We start from the raw sequence: 25,933 nt of genomic DNA on the forward strand, positions 1-25,933 counted from the left end.
CAGAGATCGTTGTATTCCCTATATAATTGGCTACATGTTTTGTCTATCAATATTTTCCATGAAGTCATTGGCTGATGGAGGAACGAGCGAGCGATTGGTAACATCTCTTAAGGACTTCACGTTTTCGACGGTGCTGTTTTTGGATTATCTATTTTAAATACAAACTTTGAAGGCGGGTTCATGTGTTTAACGGAACGTAAATACCGGAGTGTAATCTGATATACCCTTACATGTTACGATGTAAATTACCAGAAGTTCATGCGAAATAGACTATATATCTATATTTCACGGATTATACGCATTTGTGGACAAAAATCATTGGATGATTCACACATCTGAAACAGACTGGATTCGACTTGTGATCCCCGCAAAGGTAACGTTAAAAGTCCTGTTTATTTTTGCATTTTGTCATTCGGACTTCTGTAATAAAATACTACATATGAGGGTAGAACCTCTGTATCTCAAAACGGCTTTACAGGGGGTATGGCTTAGCTAAATGAGATGTAAATGAGCCCTATTGTCTCTCCAGCCAGGGAAAAGGGAAAGTGTTAACTTTTTTCTTTCTCAAATTTCTCAGCATTCTCTTTCTTGAATGTGTTACATTCAAATGGCCACAACTTCTCCAAATCTTATCAGATTTCCATGTGTTACACATCGTTTAGAATCTGCACTTTCAGAATCTATGAATAACTCAAAATGCCCCAGATCCGACTAGTGTCCCTACTTTCCGTGACTGGTCACAAATATAAAGGTAGTACTGGTATAAATAATAAATAATATTACAAATTAAGCTACACACACAAACAAACACTCTCCCTCTTACGATCAGTGATACAGAAATATAACAATTTCTGATCAACCCATATTTTAAAGGGGACAGAGAATGAAAAAACATTTTTACCTTGTCTTTGTTGAATAATGGTAGTCTACCGACATTCACAAACATGCAAAACATGCTAAACATCTCAGTCTCATAGAAATTCCTCTTTTAGAAATGTCAGCCAGAAAACAGCCCAATCTGAAAAACTGATGCTTATGACATCACAGGCATCAAACTGCCCCTCCATTTTAAAATAATTGGCTAAATTTTTTGAGTGGCAGCAAAGTCAGCCAATCAGTAATGACTGCAAGTTAAGCCAGTAGGGGGAGCCAAATAGGTGCAAAACCACTTGTTTAAAATCCCCCACCCTAATAGAGCTATCTTAGAGAGGATTTTAGGAAGCTTCTAAGGCATTACAGACCCAAACAAAAATTTTTTGTCTACATGTCACATCATAGAACAAGGATAAATACCCCGTTCAATCATTCTATGTCACCTTTAATTGCATGCTTAAAATAACATACCGGTTAAACCCCCGCCCATTTCAAGACAAACCTTAGTTCCGGGTTAGGCCACACCCACTCAGAGTACAGATACAGATAATTCATATGGTTAACAGTAGGGGTTGAACGACTTCAAATTATTTAAAGTCGACTGTTATGACATCAAAGTCGAGTTGACGTCGACTAGTCGTTGATGTCAATCATTCAAAACACAAGAGATGGGACTGCTTTGCAACATGCCACAATTTATCAGCAGAACATTAATACAGATGCTGATTATACAGCTTATGTTGCAGCTTACACAGCTTATGTAACTTAAATTAAAAAATATACAGCTCATATGTTGCAACTTAACATAACAATGCAACAATAACTCCCGTTTTAGATTTTTTTATCGATGCATGTCGGCATAACAATGCTAAAATTATACAGCTCCTATGTTGCAACTTAATAACTAGGGATGGCGAAAACTAAACATTTTTTTGACCGGCCACCAAGTCTTATTAGCCGGCTGAAACCATTTAAAATATGCTACGCTGTTTGAAAAACAGCCATTTCAAGCCGCGCCTGCAATTTCGCAACTCTGTTGTATCTCTCTGCGCTCTGCCTCTGGCTCACACACACACACTTTTTTAAATCCACTACAGCGCGAAACATAAGTCCCGCAAACGCTGCGCCGAATAGGAGGACAAATGGCTGCTTTGTTTCGAAATAGTTAAGGTACAAGATGATCGCGTTGAAAATAAAGGCGTTTGTGAAGCTCATTTGAAAATTGCTGCGGCTCATTTAAGAAAATGATAGCTCCGAATAGACTGCTTTAGTTTAAAGGCACACCATGAAACTTTTTGGCCACTAGGGGGTGCTAGCCTAGCGCCCTTAGAGGCCACAAGCGCCGCAGCACTGTCGCAAAGGAAAGGAACTGGCCAACCTTAAAACTAAACTAAAAAGTAAACATTTAAAACGCTAAACGATTAACATTTTGAGACAACAGGGAGAAACGCAGTCATGTTACAACTTTCTGAAGATGAACTCGTCGTGGCAGAAGCCATTTCTCAATCTGAAGGTTGCAGCCTCCGAATGTCGTATTTCTAAGCTGCATACGTCATCAAGACTCTTATTTCACAATATTAACAATTATAAAGTTGACTATTGTACTTAGTTGATCGTAAATTGTTGCAGTATGCTTATGACTTGCGAATGTAATGCTCAGTTTACCTTAATAACCCAGGCTTGATGACGTATTCAGCCTCCATATTTGACCTCCGGAGGCTGCAGCCTTCAAATTGAGAAACGACCAGAAATATTTCCTTGCCTTTTTCCAAACAAATATTGTTGCATCGTCTCTCTCTCCCTCGCCACCAGGATTTTCCGCAATGGCGCTCGTTTTTTCTCTCTTTTGTGTGAAAATTGTCGCTCCAAATCCAAGTAAACCGATGTGATCCAAGCAGACCTAAAGTCTGCCGCTTTGTAATACGTCACACGAGTGACAGCTGAACGCAGCAAATGAGGAAGAGAGAAACGCTCGGATCAGATTGGTGAATGAGTAGGGTTTGGTTTTACACTGTGAGCAAGTTTGACTGCTGTAGCATCCTGGATTGTAATGTAAATACCATAGAAACAGTAAAAGAAAGGTAAATACGTGAACACAGCATCTGAATACAGCGAACTAGAAGCAAGATAATCACCGTCATTTATAAAGAAGATCGCATTTATGTATGAATCAAGATCGTGAGTTTATATTAAAAAATTGCCTTAAAGGGAAATCGAACCCGGGTCGCCCGTGTTATAGGTCCGTGACACTAAAACTGTGCCACGGAGTTACATGCTATAAGTCGCTCTCCACACTCCTTAAGTAGCATCCAGCAAAATTCACGTTGAAAAGAAATTGTGTGGAGGAAGTGACGTATGCCGTAAAGCAGTCGAATTTTGTAGTTTTTTTGATGCTCTGGTTACTACCAGAAACCCTAAGTTTTAAAATACGAGTAAAAGTGATACAGACCCCTTCAGGCTATGGTAGACATGTCATTCAACCTATTTAAAGTCGATGTACTACCACAAGGGTCTTGAAAATTTATTATGAAGGTTGAAAAATTACATGGTGTCACTTTAAGGTAGTGCTACAGTAACAATAATAAAGACAGAGGATGATCATCATCACCTTACCTGTTACCACTGAAATGTAGATGTCATGTATTTCCAAATCTAAACCCATCATTTGCGGAATGTTGAGACTGCAACACGATAAAACCAATGGATAAAACGAGCACTTTCAGAATGCCTAAAAGACGCACCGGCCAAGGCAGGTCTCACACTGTGTACAAGAGAGCTCTTGTCTGTTCTAGAACAATTGTAGCAAATATATTTAATGCTAATGTATGAGGCATATAGAAATACGCTGTTTAATCATTTATGATGAGGTGCGTTCTAGTTAACAATGCAATGCAAGTGAATGCGCAGTGTCGGCGCCTTCATGCAAGGACTGGTTATTATGTTCTCTGCTATATTTGCTTTTTATTGATTAAATACATGCAGTTGGTTGATGAAACATTTATTAAAATTAAGATACAATTTATACAAAACGAAACTCACTTTATAGAAATGCTTTCTACAAAGCAAAACTTAATGAAGTGGTAAAAGTCATGTCTGAGGATTTACAAAAACAAAACTTACTCTGCACTTTACTGTTAGCCTAAAAGACATAAATGTTAATAATTTGGAACACAACCAGGGGAGACTTTCATTTTAATTATTTTATTGCTGTATTTTATTTAATATTCGAATAAAGAAATTTATGTATTATTCATTTATTTTTAAAAATAGCCTGTAGCATTTACTTTTCGCAAACCTTGTGAGCATGCAAAACCAAATGCAGTGACCTCGCGCCAAATATTTTTTATTGGTTTATTAAGTACAAACAGGCCAGTTATGAAAAACTGAGTGTGAGGGATTTGTTCACTTCACACAAAAATATCTTGAAAAGAAATAGATGACTAGTCCACTGTCTATAATAACCTAATTTAGAGATCACTTTTTTAACCGACTTTTTAAAAAAGTATAGTGATCAACGCGACTAGTCGACGTCAGGCTTAAAGCGTCAGGACATTGCGTCAAGGTCGACTAGTTGGTTCAACCCCTAGTTAACAGATACAGATAATGCTCTACTCGCTCATCCCTAGTCCTGAACAAACAGAATAAAGCATTCAACAGCCCGTGGTGTAACATTAGTTGACCGTTAACTGTCACTGTCCCACAGGTGGGACATTTGGCATTACATATTTAAAACAATAATAATAACATAATCTAAACGTACACCAATCTTGACAAACTATGTTGTTGGAAAGCTCTAAGAATGTAGTTTTTATGTTTCAACACCATTTTGCAAAAAAAAAAAAAAATGTAGTAAGAGTCATTTACTAAAATGTTGCAGGCCAACAGGTGTGCCCAAGCGCGATAAAATACCGGTAACCTCAAGGTTCAGACTGAATTACATATATCACTGTGCCAATGTTGCTATGTAGCCTACTGATTTATGAAAAAACACCACACTCTATAATTGTGACCTGATCCAGCAAAATGAGTCACAGTGACCCAAATTTCAAAATTGAGATTTTGGTATCAATGGAAAGAGGAAAGAGCATAAGCTAATAAATGATATCCTAGTCAAAGTCATACCTTGAATGGTTTTAAAGATATAGACATTTGAATTAAGGTTGTCTGTCCTCTTTTCCAGCTGAAAACCTGAGAAAAACGCCTTTAAAGTTTATTGCCCGTTTTTTTGTAGACAGTAAACCAGGAAACAAGCTTATATATCAAACATAATTATGTTTATAGGAGTTATTCGATCTACGTCATCAATGTTCGCGGCGGCCATGTTGTTGACATAGAACTGTCAGTCTGTCAATTGACAAGCGAGGCAGAGTGTGTATTATCAATGGTATTATCGATGTAATTTTTTAAAACCGCGCGATGGTGTGTGGTGTAATAAACAGCTGTTCTAACAACAGCAAAAAGAACCCCGGAATTAGTTTTTATGCGATACCGACTGTCAGAAAACATGAAAGGAAGGAGGAGTTGAACCAGCAAAGGAGAGACTCCCAACAGCAAAGTCTGTCCACATCATTTTACCACAGGTAATGTTAGGGATATATGCCTCACAGCAAAGTCTGGCCCCATAATTTGATCACATATGGTTAGCTGTAAGCAGTGGCTGAAACTGCTCTTTCAAATAAGCTGCCATAAATTGAGACAGTTATTAAATTAGTATTAATAACTATATGAACATAATAATAGGTCTGGCATTGATACTAGGTAGGGAATTAAAGAGCCAGTAAGATGACAATTTTAAGCATCCTATCACTATTTATAAGTCCCGGACAACAGGTTTAAATGCATGCAAGGTCAAAAAACACTGTAATTTTCTCAAAATATAAATTTAAAATTACCCCATTTCTCAGAGATCCCCAAACGATTCGTGTGAAGCCGTTCAATGACTCAGTCTGCCTTAACCCCACCTTTCAGTAGTCTACTCTGCTTTGATTGGTCAACTGACAAAGTGTCTTTGCACAGATCACAGATCAGTGGCACAGACCAACAACAGTGCAACATGTATTGACCTCGTGCTAACATGATTTACTGAGAAGACATTGTTAACAACAATACACATCATTCATCATTAATCCAAGCAATTAAAACGATGATTGAAACTAACATTTTCCACTAATTTAAGCATTTATGTAAACTAACCAGGTCATAACAAAACCGTAAGTGAGCATGCTTTAGCTGTTTGCTAACGTGACTCTCTGACAGTAAATGTACAGTTTAAACAAAGACATCATTCATCATTAATCCAAACAATTCAAACGACGATCGAAACTAACAATTTTACACTCATTTAAGCATTTATGTAAACTAACCGGGTCATAACAAAACCGTAAGTGAGCATGTGCTAGCCGTTTGCTAACGTGACTCTCTGACAGTAAATGAACAGTTTAAACAAAGACATCATTCATCATTAATCCAAGCAATACAAACAACGATCGAAACTAAAAATTTTACACTCATTTAAGCATTTATGTAAACTAACCGGGTCATAACAAAACCGCTTGCTATCGTGACTCTGACAGTATATAAGTTAGAGTTTAAACAACGGTATCATTCATCATTAATCAAAGCAATGAAAATGACTATAGACATTTTACACTCATTTAAACAAGTATGTAGCTATAATCATACTTACAGGTTGTGGTTAGGAGACGCATGTTGTTCCAAATAAAGTGGGTACTGAACCATCTTTCATTGCCAAACGTCTAACACGTTAAATCCCTCCGTTAAAAATTATTTTTAACCACTGATTCTTCACAACCAGACACGTTTACTATATCCCTCCTTGAAAAAGTCTCCTTTGGTAGTGAAAACAACACAAACTGAAAACACAGCTGAGCTGATGTTTACACTCACACACTTACTAGCTGTGGGCAGGTCATAGTTTTCGTTTCTCCCGGGCAAGGCTGTAGGCGGAGATTAGTATCTCATGTGACGTGGATGTGTTCGTGTGACGTGGCAAATATCAGGAAGAAGACTCACTCCCTATAACGACTCGTTTCAGCGATTCAGAGTCGACTCCCTGCTTTAGAAGCCAATAACTTTATTAATCGTGCACTTTTTGGTTCAACTACTTTACACGTTGTTTACACTGATGGACAGCTACATGACACACTGCAATAAAGGTTTGTTTCGATTTTGGATCTGTGTGGCTCTTTAAGGGCCGTTCACATTATAACGATAACTATAAAAAATATAGTTTTGAAAATTGTTTTATATTAAAGAGAATAGCGGAGCTCACACCAAAACTATAACGATACAGATACAATGAACGACATCATTGGGATCACTTTCTGAGCGATTTTTCCCACCTGATGAAGGATAAACCATTGATAGCATTAAAATCTATTTGAACTTCAAGTGCACGAGCACTTAAAATGACATTGCTGAGTTCTATAATATAAGATTACCTGCAGTTGCTGTGAAAATTGAATACGTAATGCTTTTTAATCTATTACATTAAAGGCGGAGTCCATGATGTTTGAAAGCCAATGTTGATATTTGAAATCACCTAAACAAACATGCCCCTACTGTGACGAGACTGACAGGTTAGGTTCCATTTGCAACTCTTTATTGATGTTTTCAAACAGCAAACAATAGTAAACAACGGGCACATCCAAGAAATCATAAACATATAACAGACCAGGTTCGGGGCAGGCGGCAATCAATCATAAACGTTAATCAGTCCAAGATCGGGGCAGGCAGAAAGCAGTCGTAATCGTAATCCAGTCCAAGTTCAGGGCAGGCGGCAAGAATCAATAAACCAAGAGACAGTCCGAAATATCACCAGGAAATCAAACACGGGTACACACAGGGAAAACGCTCAGAAATGCTGCTAGGGCAAACAAGACTTCGCAAAGTTCAGGTGGCAGAGTCCCAGGTTAAATAGACCCGCTGATACGCTGCAGCTGGTGTGAAATCAGCGGGTCACAGTGCATGATGGGGAATGTAGTTAATATTCGGGTGAATGGGAAGTACCGGGAGCGTTGGCGCTGACATCCGTCACAGAGCCCCCCCCCTGCGAGCGGCTCCAGACGCGGGAAGTGTTCTTTCAAGGGCGACCTCGGGGCTGGTTTATCCGGGTGTAGTCTGTGGAATTCATGGATGAGGTTGGGATCCAAGATGTTGTTAGCGATTTCCCACGACCTCTCCTCGGGACCATACACCCTCCCAGTTGACGAGGTATTGGAGGTTGGAACCCTGTCGTCTGGAGTCCAGCAGCTCGCTGACCAGGAAGGCCTCTTCACCGTCCACCATGATGGGAGGGGGCCCTGATCCTCCAGAATCTACAGCCGCTCCCCGGTCCTCGGCAGGTTTTAACAGGGAAACATGGAAAGTGGGAGAGATACGGTAATTAGGGGGGAGATCAAGATGGTAGGAGACAGGATTAACTTGTTTCATAATTTTAAAAGGACCAACATACCTGGGACTCAACTTTTTGCAGGGGAGACGAAGTTTCAGGTCTCTGGACGAGAGCCAAACCAACTGACCAGGTTCGTAGTGGGGTTCTGGGGTTCTATGTCGATCCGCTTTTTCTTTAACCTTCCTGATGGCTCGGGACAGATGAACGTGAGCTTCTTGCCAAGTTTCCTGACTTCGAGTGAACCATGCATCGATGGCCGGGATGTCTGCGAGTTCTTCGTCCCAAGGGAAGATGGGTGGCTGGTATCCCAGGACGCATTGGAATGGAGTGAGACCCGTGGAAGTTTTCTTAAGGGAATTCTGTGCATATTCCGCCCAAGGTAGGAAGCGACACCAGTCATGCTGATTCTTGTGACAGTAAACTCTGAGAAACTTAGTTAACTCTTGATTAAGACGTTCAACTTGACCATTGGATTGTGGATGATAACCGGAAGTAAGACTGATGTTGATGTTTAATGCTTTGAAGAATGCTTTCCATACCTTGGACGTGAATTGTGGACCCCGGTCAGATACAATGTCCTCAGGTAATCCGTAATACCGGAACACACAATGAAGCAGCTGTTCAGCGGTTTCCATGGCGGATGGCAGCTTGGGCAGAGGGATAAAACGACATGCTTTAGAGAAACGATCAATGACAGAAAGTACCACTGTGTTACCATCAGACCTAGGCAGATCCGTCACAAAATCCACCGCTATGTGAGACCATGGTCTCTGTGGGATCACAAGGGGTTGGAGGAGACCAGCTGGGTTCTGGTGTGGAGTTTTACTGGCTGCGCAAACCGTACAGGCATTCACCACCGCGCTGACATCAGGTAACATGGACTGCCACCAGAACTTGTTCTTCAGCATCACCAAAGTTGAGTTAATGCCCGGATGTCCAGAAGAGAGAGATGTGTGAACCCATTGGATGACCTGCTTCCTGTGAGATGGAGGAACATAGGTACGGTCTGCAGGGCATTCCGCTGGTGGTGGGTTAGCATTGTTGAGTTGATTTATCTCTTGCATTACATTCCACTGAACAGGAGCTACAATGAGGGAGGGTGGGATGATGGGCTCGGAACAAACAGGCTGGGGTGAAGAATCAAAGATACGTGACAATGCATCTGCTTTGGTGTTCTTGGATCCAGGTCGGTATGTGATAGTAAATTGAAATCTAGTGAAGAACAGAGCCCACCTTGCCTGCCGGGTATTGAGACGTTTGGCAGATTGTAAATATTCCAGGTTGCGATGGTCTGTGAGAATCAAGAAAGGGTGTTTGGCGCCACCTAGCCAATGCCGCCATTCTTCCAAGGCCACCTTCATGGCCAAAAGCTCCCGGTTACCCACATCATAATTTCTCTCAGCAGGATTCAGTTTCCTAGAATAGAAAGCACAGGGGTAAACTTTGCCTGGGTTACCTTGTCTCTGTGATAATACCGCGCCCACTCCAGAATTCGAGGCATCCACCTCGACTATGAAAGGCTTCTCGGGATCTGGATGATGCAGAATGGGGGCTGAAGTAAAGCGAGTCTTGAGGTCACTGAAGGCAGCTTCGGCTTCCGGGTTCCATGAGAGCTTGTGATTAGACTTATGCACAAGTGAAGTTAAAGGTGCAGCAACAATACTGAAATTCTTGATAAATCTTCTATAAAAGTTAGCGAATCCCAGAAATCTTTGGAGTTCCTTTACCGTAGTTGGTTTGGGCCACTGTAGAACTGACTCCACCTTCTTTTCATCCATAGCCACCCCGTCTGGACTTATGATATACCCCAGGAAGGACGTAGATGACTGGTGAAACTCACATTTTTCTGCTTTCACGTAGAGTTGGTGTTCAATGAGGCGTTGGAGGACAGTTCTGACATGTACCACGTGTTGTTCTAGAGAATCAGAGTAAATTAGTATGTCATCAATGTAAACAATCACAAATCGGTTAAGCATGTCCCGGAGTACATCATTAATAAAGGACTGGAACACGGACGGACTGTTAGATAGACCGAAGGGCATCACCAAATATTCATAGTGACCATCACTTGTGGAGAATGCTGTCTTCCATTCATCCCCTTCACGAATACGAATCAGGTTGTACTGTAAGCACTTCGGAGGTCCAACTTGCTGTAAATCTTGGCACTGCGTAGTTGTTCCAAAGCAGCTGGTACCAGGGGTAATGGATAGCGGAATTTCACTGTGATGTCATTTAGGCCCCGATAATCAATACATGATCTAAGACTGCCATCTTTCTTGCCCACGAAGAAAAACCCTGCAGATGCTGGTGACGTAGAATGGCGTATGAAGCCCTTCTCAAGTTCTTCTGCGATGTATTTCTTCATGGCTTGTTGTTCAGGTTCTGATAGAGGAAAGATGCGTCCTCTAGGTGGCACAGCATCAGGTAACAGTTCTATAGCACAATCACTAGCTCGATGAGGTGGCAACTGTGTGGCCTTGGTCTTGCTGAATGCAATGGCTAGGTCTGAATACTCATGGGGAACATTATCAGGTAAACTGGGAACTGAGTTAATTTGTGATGTACACACAGAGAGATCAGGTGACTTACTCAGACAGGATTTCCTGCATTCATCACTCCACTTCAGAATGCTCTTTTCCTTCCAAGAAACGAGAGGGTTGTGTAAATGCAACCAGGGGAAGCCCAAAATGACTGGATTGTGCGGAGATGAGATGACATAAAAGACAATATTTTCTGTATGGTTGTGTTTGGTGACAAGCGTGATGCTTTGGGTGATATGCGTGACGTGACCGGTGCCCAATGGTCGTCCGTCTAACGCTGCGATAGAGAGAGGGGGTACACAAGGGGTTACTGAGATTCCATGAGACTTCACTAATCCCGCATCAATAAAGTTTCCCGCAGCCCCGGAATCAAGTAATGCTTTGGTGTTAAATTTACTTTGTTGCCATGTCAACGAGACAGAAACTTCCATACATTCAAATGTAGTAGATGGAATAGATGCACTCACCCGACCTAAGCGTGTCTGAGCTGGTCGTGAGGGACAGACAGCCAGGACATGGCCAGCTTCACCACAATACAGGCATAGACGTTGACGAAAGCGGCGTTCTCTCTCATCCGCCGTGAGTCGTGCTCTGCCCACTTGCATGGGTTCACTCGTGTCAGGTGAAAGTACTGAATGAATTGTGTAAGTCTCAAATACACGGACTGGTCTGCGACTGCGTACTAAATTATCCACTCGTATAGCCAGCTTGACGAATTCATCAAAACTCCTCCCTTCGTCACGGCAGGCTAACTCGGACTGTAACTCCTGACTTAGACCTTGACGAAACAATGTCTTCAAGGTATCTTCAACCCAGTTGGTCTGTGCGGCGAGTGTGCGGAAGGTCAGGGCGTATTCGGCCGCTGAGCGGCGCCCCTGTCTAAGGGTAAGTAATTGTTCACCTGGGTCTCGACCTCCTGCTGGGTGTTCAAACACAGCTTTCATGGTGCTCTTAAACTCATCAAAGGTACATTGGTTAAAGTTGCCAGCTGCCCATAATGCCGTAGCCCACTCCAATGCTTTCCCAGTAAGCAAAGAACAAATCAACGAGATTTTACTAACCTCCGTGTTGTAAATGTTGAGTTGCTGAGCGATGAAAAGCTCACACTGCATGAGAAAGCCTTTACATCGCTCTGGGGTGCCATCAAACTTTTCAGGGAATGCCAGACGGGGTGTAACTGAAGCCAGGGGCGTGGCTCTGGGTTGAGGTGGCAGAGGCGTGGGAACTGGTGTAGCGGCGGTAGCCGATGTAGCTAAACTCTGCACAGAGCGAACTAATTCCTCCGTGAGAGATGTCAGTCGGACTAACTGATGTTGATGAGCCGCCAGGATGTTTGCTTGTGTGGACAGCTCGCCTGTAAGCTGTGCCACGGTTGCTGGAGCCTGTGGTGGTGAAGTCTTCTGTGACGAGACTGACAGGTTAGGTTCCATTTGCAACTCTTTATTGATGTTTTCAAACAGCAAACAATAGTAAACAATGGGCACATCCAAGTAATCATAAACATATAACAGACCAGGTTCGGGGCAGGCGGCAATCAATCATAAACGTTAATCAGTCCAAGATCGGGGCAGGCAGAAAGCAGTCGTAATCGTAATCCAGTCCAAGTTCAGGGCAGGCGGCAAGAATCAATAAACCAAGAGACAGTCCGAAATATCACCAGGAAATCAAACACGGGTACACACAGGGAAAACGCTCAGAAATGCTGCTAGGGCAAACAAGACTTCGCAAAGTTCAGGTGGCAGAGTCCCAGGTTAAATAGACCCGCTGATACGCTGCAGCTGGTGTGAAATCAGCGGGTCACAGTGCATGATGGGGAATGTAGTTAATATTCGGGTGAATGGGAAGTACCGGGAGCGTTGGCGCTGACATTCGTCACACCTACCCCAATAGAATCTGGACCTTCTGTTGATAGACCCGCCCCACACATACGCAACCCGGCATTTGATTTGACTTGATTAGCTATAAGTGTGTTTTGGTAGTCGGCCCGTCTCCTTTTCCAAAGCGTTTTTCAAACAACGTGGACTCCGCCTTTAACTAACTGTTATGCCAAAAGTTAAGAGATTACACAAACTATTATATTTACTTTTGTTTAGAGTTACGCGAAACGCAGCATGTTGAGGACATCTGCAAAAGTTTGTATTACAAGCAATTTTAAAGGCAAGTGATTTGCACGAGTGCCGTGAGCAACGTATTGTTTGGTGATGTGGACGCTTATATAGTTATCGTTATAGTTATCATTATAATGTGAACGGCCCTTCAGTGCTTGTATGTTGTATGCGGATACTGTATGAACAATATATTTATAAATATCCAGATAAGTTACGCCTGGCAATAAGGACGGATCTTTACTTAAGGCTATTGGGTCTATTTGATATGGTTCCACGCCAATCAAGCTTATCTACTTTTGATACCGATGAGATGAAGCCATTAGGCTACTGTTCACCTCAACTCAAATCTATGTGCTGCTAGGGGCAGGACAGATGTCATGTCAACAATATGGCCGCGGTTAGCTACTGCCGGTGTTTGCGAATAAGCCCTATTGAAAATGTGAAGTAACAGAAAGGTTTCTGTGATGGTTGGGGTTTGAGTTAGGGGAGGGGAATAGAACATTATGTCTATGGAATGTCCCCACAAAACATGGAAACCAGAATGTGTGTTTGTGTGTGTGTGTGTGCGCGCGCGTGCATGTTCGCGTGTGTGCTCGCGAGTGTGAGAGAAATTGAGAGAGGCAGAGAGACAAGCAAAAAGAAAACAAATAATGCTTGCCTATGCAATCATATCTTTGTGTAGGCTAGTTGACAATAACAGTGTAAACAATTCAAAAAGGAGTTAAATAGGAGAGGAGAGTGCTGCCAGTCTGACAGGAGGATTGCTGGATTAATCGTGTGCCCGGGGGTTTCCCATTGACAAATGATCAGCATTTATCTGATTTCTGATTGGCTCTAAAACGTGTAACACCATTTTTGGAGAGATAGTGATGTTTCAGGGGATACCCGGGAAATGCTCGTAGGTGACGAGAGGATTTGAGAAAAGCTTTTTGATGTGAATAAATAAAGCTGAAATAAAACGGTAACTGGAATAAATTTTGGTAAAGAGCTAAAATAACACAATGTGCATCTATCCCAATATTTCTGGACCTAACTGTATATGTATTGAGTAGAACTTACAACTTTTACATTTAAAAGTAGGAACAACATTTACAACATACCAAATCTTATTTACAACTTCTTTACAACACTGTTAAAGGGGTCATAGCATGAAAATGTTAGCATTGCCACTTTGTAGGTGTGAGCAAAAATGTGTCGTTTTGGGTGTGTTTTTTAAAATGCAAATGAGCGGATGAAGTGCAAACACTGATCACAATGATGGTGGTTTGATGTAATTCAAACTCAATTGTGCTGTCAAGTCCTTCTTTTCTCTCTGCACTAACTGGCAGTGCAGTGATTGGATAGTGCAGATTAAGGGGGCGGTATTATTCTAATAAAATATCCTTATGCAGGGTTTATACAGAAATCCTTGAGTTAAATTTACTACTTTTTACTACCTTTTTTACTACCTTCACAGAATATTTTTTAAAACCATCACGACACTGAATTGCAAGTGTTAATCAGCGACCTTTCTATTATTTACACAGATTTTGACATATATAACATACAAAAAAGAATTAAAGTGAAAAAAATTCTTTTGACTGAAATATTTTTCAGGCCAAGTCATATTCCTTTACCTAACACTTTATGTGGGCGAGACCAATAGCATTTTAAGGGGAGATTTTTTTGTCATAAATTCCATATTGAAGTCTTATGTGGCATATATAGCTAGCTGTAGTTTGCAGGGCATTTCAGATTAAGGCGAAACAGCTAAATAACTCACTATACTGTATAAAAAGAAAACATGAATATCACCACCTTTAATGAATCTTTTATTAATTATTTATTAATTGTAAATGTATTTATTTTAGCATTTACTAATAATTTTTTAATCAAAGTTGAAACTGTTAACATTAGTGAATGCACCATGAACCACCATAAATTACTGTAATGACATAAACAAGAATTAATTAATGATTATATACTCTATATTTTTCATTGTTTGTTTATGTTATATAATGCATTTACTAATGTGAACAAATATAACTTTTCATATCATATTATTCAGTACACATAAACAAATAATCCAGGGTCTGTTCTGTTCACACAACAGCTTACAGTCACAGCTCTAATACAGTAACTTTATGTATGAATATAAACCCTGAACGAGTAACTCGAGTCAAACTCGTGTAGAATTCGCACAGGATGTCTGTAACCATAGTGACAGTTGTTAATTGAATGACTGTACCTTTATCAACAAATTATTATGTTACAATAGAGGCAGCGCTGATGTGCTAGTTTGTGCGCAATGTTTCTGCTGTTTACTTTCTCTTAAGACCTAAATGGTCGTGTTTATATGAGGATATTTGCAAAGACGGGATTTTTGAGGCATGTGTGTTATTTAAGGCCAATAAAGCGGCAAAATACGTACAACACAAGCTCAATGAGAAACGAATGCGCGGCTAGCGTGCTCCTCTGACACAGAAACAGCGGACGCACTGTTGTTTGTGTTTGAATGGCTTAAAATCACTTGTTTTTAAACTGCTGTGCTTAAATATATGTACAAATGTTACCTTTTTGTGACCACACGCAAATGCAACTGCAAGAACCGACAGGTGGATGACATCAAAGTCCCGCGAGAGCATTTCGGAAGCAGTCTCCTCTTATGATTCCTCGTCAATCGCACTCAAGGGATTTGGATGTCATCTGCCTTTTGGTTGTTGTGGCGCCACATGAAGTTTACCCACGAGTTAAACAAACCCGTTGTACCAGCCACTGGCTATATCAGCATAGCATTAAAAAGCGTGCCGCGGATGATCAGTAACGCGAGAAATCATTTACCCCCAAAATACAGGACCCCTTACGTTAGTCATACTGTGCAAAGACACGCAATTACCTGTTTGGTTTTCTTAGCCCACGAACTGAAAGGCTTGCCAATCTTCATCATTTCGCTAAGCCTTTTACACCTTTATCGATCTTCAAAACATCGGAGCCTTCCTGCATTATAAGTTTGACCATGCTAGCTGAAATAAACTTACACCTCAGCTTAACGTGATACAGTCAGAAAACCCGGAGTGGATCCGGTCCGTAGTGATTACAGAACGCTTACTGCGGAGAGAGGAACGTGATTTGGCTCCACTCCAGGCTTTGATCACATCCCAGAGACGAAAGATCTTTGATTATTTGCCCAGATATGCAGGTGATTTGAACTAATTTCCAGGCATCATAACATTACAAAAGGCAATCGAAAATGTACTACCTCGTCAGATGACGCTTACTACTTTTTACTACTTTTTACTGGCCTTAATTTGGCATAATTTAATTTACTACCTTTTACTACCTTTTACAACCCCGCGGAAACCCTGTTATGACATAATGAAAGCCAAATTTCAATGACCTATTTTTGCTACCACCTACAAAGTGGCAATGCTAACATTTTCATGCCATGGCCCCTTTAAAAGAAATGTTAGTTCAACTTAAAAAAGTATGTCACATGGATGTCCTTAAATTTTGAGTTAATTTAACTTAAAATTATTAGTTGACACAATTTTTTGTTTACAGTAATCCAAATAGTTTAAGATCTAGAGATAGACAGATTATTAGTCATTAGTGGCAAGTTTTGCAACTTACGCATGATGACGTCATTAATAAGGAGATCCTGAAATTTAAGTTTGCCCTTTCTGCCTTTATAACTGTACAGTCCCCATAGGGAATTTTCTCCAATTTTTTTCAGCATCCTCCTTATTCCATTTCCCAAGCTGCCACCACTCTGCAGACACAGATAACGAATCTACAAACAATAACAATCAGTTATTAAACACAACAGCAAATTATTCAAAATATAGTAATGTAGCTTGTGTTATGGAACATACCATCTTCTTTTGAAATTCTGCATCTTTTAGCTTGTTACACAAATCTTCTAGATCTTCTACACTCTTACACGGCTGCTCTAGCACCTCTGTGAGATCGGAAACAGAGGTGCTTGGCTGGCTTATTGACTGGCTCATTATGTCCACTGCTGACATGATGCTTGTTTGTATTTGGTCCAGTTTTAACATCATCCATCTTTCAAGACTCTCAAATACCTTGTAGATGTCTGTGCAGAATTTATGTGGAAGCATAAATGAGATTAAAGAGTAATAAACAAAAGTAATAAAAACAGCACTACCAAGACATCATTAGTCTGCCATAAGACGACAACATAATCGAATAATTATAATGAAATTGTATAGTTACCATCTCGAAGAGATTGTGGTTTATTCACACTTCCTAAAACAAGTCACAGAAACATTTTATTAGATAATGTATACATTATGCGTTTGTGTGTGTTTGTGTGTGTGTGTGTGTGTGTGTGTGTGTGTGTGTGTGTGTGTGTGTGTGTGTGTGTGTGTGTGTGTGTGTGTGTTTTAGTGTACCTTGATTCTGCCAGTTGGCAGAAACGGTCTGATGTGGCTGCTGTTCTGGTGTTGACAGAGATGAGACGGTAATCACATTACAAAAAAATAAATCATTAGATAAAACATTCATGACCATTATGAATAATATATTGATTAAAATGCAATTACATAGTTACCATCTCGAGGGGAATGCGAATCAATCGAACTTCCTAAAACAAGTCACAAAAAACATATTATCAGGTAAATATCTGTATCATATATATATATATATATATATATATATATACACACTAGGGGTGGGCCGTTATCGGCGTTAACGTGAGACTCTTATCGCGCGATAACAAAAGTATCGCCGTTAATCTATTCTCAAAATTGGGTTGGGAGCTGGGTCTATATTACGCAAGCTATGATGAGTTTCACCTTGATATTTTAGCGCGGATGTATACTTAGCCGAATTGCACTCTAGGGGGCGAGAATGAGTCTTCGAACCTGTGTGTATGCCTCATTAAACGTGACGTGCAAACACGGATGCAGCAACGAAGCCGCCGGGTTTGCTTCAGGGAAAATTTATTTTTAAAAAGCTTCCCAATGGAAACTTCGACAAGACTAAGGTTGTTTGCACATTGTGCAATGCGGAATTAGTTTACTGTAGGAGTTCTTCCAGTCTCAAGTACCACCTAAACGCAAAGCATCCCTTTGCTAATGTGGACGATGCCAGGCCAAGCACTGATGTAGCGCAGGTGAAGAGTCGTCGTCGTCAAACTACCATGTTTGAGTGCAACCGTGGCAAGCCTGTAAGCGCAGCTCTTTCAGCCAAGCTAACTACTCTCCTCGCTCAGTGGATTGCCACCAGCTGCCGACCCATAAGCGTGGTTGAAGATGATGGGCTCGAGCTTGTTCTCCAGGCGGCCACAGGTGACCCATCTTACAAACTACCTGCGAGGCGAACTATCATTAGGAGAATACATGACCAGCACGCCGCAGAGAAAGCCGCAAAAGATGAAAAGATTGTAGAGGCGAGTTGTGTAGCATTGACTGGCGACCACTGGACATCGGTTAACAACGACAACTACCTCGGTGTTACTGTACATCTCATCGATGCCAGCTGGGAACTTCACTCCTTCGCTTTAGGTAGGCGACGCTATTTAATTTTAAATTACATAATTTAATTTAATTATTTAGCCTATTAATTACCACGACACCACAAATTACCACAACATTATGTTTGCATCTTGATGCTTGCTAGTTGTTTACTACTAGCAGTTAATTTATTCTGATCTACTTTGTCCGTTAGGTGTGATGAAAACAGAGGAGCGTCACTTTGCAGAAGCATGTGCCAGGCAGTTTCTAGATGTCGCTAATCAGTGGGGGATAGCTGACAAAATCAGCACTATTGGAACAGACAGTGCTCCTAATATGGTGGCAGCAGGGAGGATACTGCCATTCGAGCATTTGCCCTGTGTTGCGCATGTTGTACAGAGAGCTATTATAATGTCACTTCGGGAAGGTGGTTTTGATGGTGTACTTGCTAAGTGCCGTAAAGTGGTCAGACTTTTCAAACATAGTCCGGCCAACACAGACGAGCTGAATGTCCAGCAAGCCTCCCTTGGACAAGTTCAGGAGCCACTCGTGCAAGATGTTCCAACACGGTGGAATTCCACCCTCGAGATGATCAAACGCCTGAGGCGCAACAGAGACGCACTGCACACAACGCTGTCTCAGCAGAAGCACAATCTGACCCTCCCAACAGATGCTGAATATGAGAAGTTGGCAAAGCTAGAGAAACTGCTGGAGCCATGCAGGTATAGTCTACAAAGATAGCGTGTTCATGAAATGGCATACAAGTTATTTTAAATGTCAGGTTGTATTTAAGAAACACGTGCCCTTAAATGTAATGTGATTAAGCACTTTAAAAATGTGTAATCTGAGTTAAATGAATCCGTCATTAATTACTTATTGCTGTGTGTGTCTGTGTCTGTTTGTCTGTGTGTCTGTTTGTCTGTGTGTGTGTGTGTTTGTCTGTGCGTGTGTTTGTCTGTGCGTGTGTTTGTCTGTGTGTGTGTTTGTCTGTGTGTGTGTTTGTCTGTGTGTGTTGTCTGTGTGTGTGTGTGTGTTGTCTGTGTGTGTGTGTTTGTTTGTCTGTGTGTGTGTGTTTGTTTGTCTGTGTGTTTGTCTGTGTGTGTGTGTGTGTGTGTTTGTCTGTGTGTGTGTGTTTGTCTGTGTGTGTGTGTTTGTCTGTGTGTGTGTGTGTGTGTTTGTCTGTGTGTGTGTGTTTGTCTGTGTGTGTGTGTGTGTGTGTGTGTGTCTGTCTGTCTGTCTGTCTAGGTACATCACTGAGCTCCTTGGTGGGGATAAGTATGTATCCTGCTCTGTGGTTCTTCCTGCCCTGTGCCACCTCCAGCACACGATGAAGATCTCAGACGATGATCCTGCCTATATTGTGCGATTCAAGGCTGCCTTTACCAAGGACCTCAACCAGCGGAGGGAGAAAATAAATCTGGAATGGCTTAAGGTATGTCAGACTGACCAGAAGATAACTGCATTGTTTGACCATTATAGACTGTCAAGCCAGTAGATCGGTCAATGAATAGATTAATTAATCATAAAGAAATATGGAGGTTGGATTTGGAAAGTGAAATTTTCATCAATACAATAATAATTATTTTTTTATTCATCAAAGGTGGCGACTGCTCTAGATCCACGATTTAAGGACCTCAAGTGCTTGCCCAGAGCAGAGAGGGAGCCAGTGTGGGCAAAGCTAAGTGAGTTGTTGAAGGAAGAAGAACCTGCTTTGCAGACACTCAGGGAGGAGAACCCTGAGCCACCCAAGAAGAAAACCGCCCTGCTACTGATAGGATCAGACTCAGAATCAGATGAGGAGAAACCAGAAGACAGTACTGTGGAGAGGTACAAGGTAAAGCCCAGTGCCAGTCTAGATGAGTGTCCACTGAAGTGGTGGTCGGAGCACACTGCTGTCTATGGTAAGATGGCCCACATTGCCCGTAAATACTTGGGGACTCCTGCCACAACTGTCCCGTGCGAGAGACTTTTTTCTTTAGCAGGCCATATTGTGCAGAAGAGGAGATCTAGTTTGTCACCAGAAAATGTGAACAAGCTGGTTTGCTTGAGTTACTGGTGGAAAAAGGAGAAATAGAGCTTGACTGATTGACACAAAGCTACTGACTGTAAACAGTTCATCATGACCTCGTATGTAGGCCTACTGTTCAAAATTCATGTTAAACTGAATAAACAGTTAGTAAACACAAGTACATCTTATTGAACATGATTTATTTTCATCTTGAGAAACCCATTCTCAAAGACTTACTTTTAGTCATTATTTGGGTATTACACATATTCTGAATGCATTTTGCGGAATTCAAATGAGTCATTTTAATCTAGATTAATCTAGATTAATTTCAAGATTACAGTGAGATTAATCTAGATTAAAAAAATTAATCTATGCCCACCTCTAATATATACCCATATATATAATAGTAACCACTATTTCGCATCATTTGCAAATCATTCCACCACTAGTGATTTTAGAAAGATTTTTTTTTATGTATTTCTGATTGCTTGGCAATTCAGATAGCAGACAAATTTGAGTATTTACTTTTAACTCCGGGTTGTCCATTTTGGCCACCGGCTCACATGTTATTTAGACGTGCTTCTCCGCCACCCGCATCAGCGCATCATGAGAGGTTTGTTAGCTTCCTGCTATATAGTCTACTTTACTTTGTTAATAACGAGACAGACACCGAGAACGAAATGAAACGGAGAACATTAATTATATATGGTGCTCTTTTAAAAGCAGACAATAATAGCCCGTCTTTGTGTTGTTAAATTAAGCTTGTAACTTTGCACAGTCAGTGTCAGAAGATTATGTATCGAGGCAGCTTAAGTTATTTGTAAAATAATGTTAAATTCAGATATTCTTGTTAGATCCGTCTCTTGTTTTCTCCGCAGCCCGGCATTATTGTAGTCAGAAGAACAGGCTTTCACCGGAGCAGGTAGACTAAATTTTTTGTTGTCTTTCTTTACAAAAACATGTCAAACTAAACAGAGAAGATATTCATATGCCGACTGAGCAGTCTGTTATGTAGTCTATCACTGCGTCCCAAACCGCCTACTTCAATATGAGAAGTAGTGCTTTTCGCCTACTATATAGTATGGAAGTATGCGGTTTGGGACGGAGCGTATGTTTTTTTCGTTCGCTCCGGGTTTACCTTGGTGCTTTGAGTCTGTTTAAATGATTGCGTACTTTGTCAAGTTCTCAAACTTTAATCTTCACTTGGGTTTGGGTATTATATTTGGTATAATGTAATTTCTGTAAGATCAAACATTACTGAATTCGTACTAACGAACGACTTGAAACTATTTGACTCAGACTTCGCTCTGTGCGGGTTTTAACACCATTTTTCTGTGAGCTATTTTTATTTAGAAGAATTATAAAAATATATTTTTTAACAATGTTTTCAACTTAAAAATACATACATACATATATACAGAATATAAGCTTAGCTTGGATATTTCCTAATTATAAGCCTTCTGTGAAATTGTGACAAAATTAAATGAAGTTCAACTCTTTAAAATGAGAGATTCCCAACATTCAAATGCACGTGCGTTCTTTCAAAAAGAAAACAAACGGCTGAAAGGATTGCCTGTCATTCTGAGCTTCAAGTCCATAGCGAAAGCAAAGTAGTTCCTCACAAAAGAGTTTTTGTTTGCTAGTTTTCTTTTCAATCTTGTGCCATCTAACCGTTACATTAAAGCAGTGCTTCTCAGTTATTTTCTGTCACGCCCCCCCTAGGAAGAGGTAAACATTTCGCGCCCCCCCAACTCTCCGCCGCGACTGTAAATATAATTTGCCTATAAAATTACACATCTGCAAAACCTTGTATCCTTATTAACATTGAGAAAACACAAGAAAACACAAAAAAAGAAATATCGATCAACTTACAACAAAGAATAACTTTATTAACATTAAATCTTTTCTGTTACAGACTAAAAAACAAAATGCATCAATTTGCCTGAATTAAAAAATCAATCCTTATTTAAAGTATAATATTTTTTGACCATTTGATACTGAAAAATTAAATATAATCAATAAATTAAACAAGCAGTTTACAGCCTGATTGGGGTGTAATGTCTTTAAAAATCACCTCCTGAAAAAGTATTTTCCCTGGGGTCTCGGGCGCCCCCCCTGGTGTCGCTTCGATTTGAGAAGCACTGCATTAAAGCAATATCGCCTGAGTAGGAGTATATGAATAGTTCATCTGTTGGATTGGACCACATAGGCCAGCTTTTGCTCCCCACATGCATCATTGAGCCTTGGCCACCCATGACCCTGTCGCCTGTTCATTGCTTTTCCTTCCTTGGACCACTTTTGATAGGTTCTGACCACTGCAGACTGGGAACACTCCATAAGAACTGCGGTTTTGGAGATGCACTGACACAGTCATCAAGCCATCACAATTTGGCCCTTGTCAGAGGCGCTCAGATCCTTAAACTTCCCCTTTTTTCCTGCTTCTAACACATTAACGTGTTTGTTTTTAAGTTGAAGTGTTAGAAGCAGGAAAAATTTATCTATGCGAATTTGACAAGGGACAAATTGTGATGGCTAGATGAATGGGTCAGAGCATCTCCAAAACTGCAGCACTTGTGGGGTGTTCCTGGTCTGTAGTGGTCAGTATCTCTCAAAATTGGTCCCAGGACAGAAAAGCAGACAGGGTCATGGTGCTAAGGCTCATTGATGCACTTGGGGACCAAAGTCTGGCCCATGTGGTCCGATCCAACAGACAAACTACTGGAGCTGAAATTGCTGAAAAGTGAATGCTGGTTCTGACAGAAAGGTCTAGTGGAATCCATGCCAAGACGGGTCAGGGCTGTTTTCGTGGCAAAAGAGGGACCTACACAATCAGGTGATCATAATGTTATGGCTGATCAGTTTATATACTGTAACTGTTTAAGTGTACCTTGCTTCTGGCAGTTGGCTGAAACTTTTGATTGATGTGGCTGCTGTTGTGGTGTTGAAAGAGATGGAACTGTAATCATTACAAGAAAAAGTAATTAAATGTAAATATTCATGACCTATTAGTCCAACAGCCACACTCCAGCTGTACACAGTGGTAAGCTGTACAGCCATAAATACATTAATATTAGCATGTTGTTTAAATCATGAGCCAATATCTTAAAAAATAAAAAATAAACTATTTTTATTGTCTAGAGTTGTGCATATTTTTTTATTAAAATTTTAAATTTTGTAGTAATCAACATTATGGGCCCTATCTTGCACCCAGCGCAATTGACTTTGTCAGTGACGCATGTATCATTTCGTATTTTGCACTGGCGCACAGCGGGTTTTTCCCTCCACAGACGCACGTCGGCAAACTAGGGAATGAACTTGCCCTCCCTGGGCGGTTCAGCGCAAAAAAGGAGGCGTGCTCCGGCGCAAACCATCTCTTATGCTATTTTGCAGTTTCAAAAAACAATTGCGCTACTAACCAAAAAAAAACTAGTCTAAAGTCAGTTGCGCGTTGTTCATTATGCTATTTTAATGGCGCATGCTTGACCATAATGTATAGCGTGCACAACGCACATTGCTTATCTAATCTACACAGATGCAACAGTTATTTTTGCAAATCATAAATTGTTACAATAAAAAATATAAGATTAGGGAAATCATTAAATCATAAATTGTTACAATAAAAATATTAATACATGAGATAAGGGAAATCATTGTGGTGAGCATTGTGGTGATAGTTTTTATTTATTTTGTGTGGCAGCGTTAAACAATTATCATGCAAATAACGATTAAAATAGTTTCATAAGTTTGTTGTGTGGCTGTATTACGTTTATTTTATCTAAATAACAATTAAAATGTTTTCATAAGAAACCTTCATATATGTGAACTTGATTTGTAAGTGTACTTTGGGGTTGAACCTTGCTTGCCTTTCTTGTGTCCGATTTCAAAGCCCCCAAACCCTTTCAGCGGTGAGGGTGGACGCAGCGATGTCCTCCTGTGTGCCCGGCGTGCCCGATTTATGCTGGCAAGCTTGGGATCCCCCCGTCTCCTGACATCATTGTAGCGCTTGGCGCAGCTGATGAGACAATTGCGGCTATTTCCTTTCACGCCTGTTTAACCGATGCTGATTTGGGGGGGTTTCTCCCATCCCCATACAAAACAACTTCTCTGTCTTTGACTGCTCTTACAAGAACGTGGGTCTCCTCGGCTGTGAACCGCTCCTGGCGTGCGCCTGGTAAATCCGTCATAATAATAGCAACCCGCCATGGAACTTGCGCCCTTGCGTTTAAAGGGAATGTTGGATAGCGTTCTGTTTCAGATCGTTAAAATAGGGCCCAAAAAGTGTCATTCCTGACCTATAAGTAGTTCCTTTGCATTTTATCCAAGATGGCAAATAGACATCTGAGAACAATGGAATTCCCTCAAAACCACATTTCACTTTCTCAAAACCCTCTATAGATCCCAGGAGTGTGGTGTATCCTGGACCAACTTCAAAGTCATGCAAAAACATCTTCCCAGAGAGCAGGGTGTAGCACAACATCATCTGGTGTCTGAAAGCCTGCGTCTTACAGATATTGCGGAAATTGCAGGTTACATGGCTTAGTCTTTTGAAAAAGCCATGCTTTGCCTCAAAAGGCATGCACCAGAACTGAACCAAAGGGCCAAGTTTCCTGATGGCCCCAGGATAATGAAGCATAAAGTGGTGTTTTGGCTTAAAATGCCTGTCTGGATAAAGCTCCAAAAACAGCATATGGTGTTCCTCAATCAGATGCTGCAAAAATGTAGCTGCCTCTGCAGTCAAGGCTGGAGAGAAAATCAACTCCATACAGCCAAGTAGTGAAAGTAGTAGTTCCCAGTGTTTCTCACCTTCTGGAATCAAATCTCCAATCATAAGAGGCAACAGCCTTAGAAGACACCACATCTGTGCTGCTGTTTGTCTCATGGACCCACCAGGGTTTTTAAGGTCCTGAGGTTTGATTGCAGATGGCTTGTTGTGACTATCAGAAAAACCATAGTCAAAGCTTGTCAGTCTATTATCCAGCTGATCAAGTGTCAAGACTTTTTGTTCAATCAAAGAATTGAGAACAAGTTTGGTTTCATAACTGCCAACCCCTTCCAGTATGTCATGCATGACATCTGGAGTTACGTTGTCAGTTACATGATAGAACTGCAGGTATTGCGTGAACACTCTCTTTTGATGCCAGTTTCAGTTGGGTTATTCTGAAGCAGATCAGAGTGGTAGTTAACCCTGTTGTGCATTACTGACAGATCCTCAACTGTTTGTCCTCTCAAAACCTCTCTTTGTACCCGACACCATCGACACACACTTTTCCCTGAGAAGCTTTCTGTGTAGCCTAGGATGCTATTAAGACCCAAGTTATCCCCACAAACCTGTGCGACTCCTGCTTTGACAGTGCCCTTGAAATTTTTTGTGACAACCTGTATTCCTTCCAATTCCAGATCTTTAATGTCAGACACAATTGGATCTAAGACGGCATTGATTCTATATGTTTTTACATCGTCTGTCTTGTACACTGCCAACAAGAAGTGAGAGTTTAGGCTGGAAAGATACTCAGGATGCAAGCATTTAAGATTAA

General features: G+C 40.8%; 1 protein-coding gene across 1 annotated transcript; it reads left to right on the forward strand.

Moving 5' to 3' along the window:
• The first annotated feature begins 17,954 nt into the window (after positions 1 to 17,954).
• LOC129447514 (E3 SUMO-protein ligase ZBED1-like) lies at positions 17,955 to 21,251 on the forward strand. The gene is made up of 4 exons (XM_055209280.2): positions 17,955 to 18,442; positions 18,606 to 19,113; positions 19,637 to 19,823; positions 19,992 to 21,251. The coding sequence occupies exons 1-4, from the start codon at positions 18,079 to 18,081 to the stop codon at positions 20,463 to 20,465; spliced, it is 1,533 nt and encodes a 510-aa protein (XP_055065255.2). The 5' UTR covers positions 17,955 to 18,078; the 3' UTR covers positions 20,466 to 21,251.
• Positions 21,252 to 25,933: the final 4,682 nt, after the last annotated feature.

This window comes from Misgurnus anguillicaudatus, chromosome 12 (assembly GCF_027580225.2).
Source record: "Misgurnus anguillicaudatus chromosome 12, ASM2758022v2, whole genome shotgun sequence".
Taxonomy (NCBI): Eukaryota; Metazoa; Chordata; class Actinopteri; order Cypriniformes; family Cobitidae; genus Misgurnus; species Misgurnus anguillicaudatus.

Bases quoted from the DNA above. Each gene is read 5' to 3' on its own strand.
- LOC129447514 (XM_055209280.2), top strand. From the start codon at position 18,079: ATGTTTGAGTGCAACCGTGGCAAGCCTGTAAGCGCAGCTCTTTCAGCC. The intron at 19,114-19,636 runs GTATAGTCTACA...CTGTCTGTCTAG, and splicing joins AAACTGCTGGAGCCATGCAG to GTACATCACTGAGCTCCTTG. The intron at 19,824-19,991 runs GTATGTCAGACT...TATTCATCAAAG, and splicing joins TAAATCTGGAATGGCTTAAG to GTGGCGACTGCTCTAGATCC.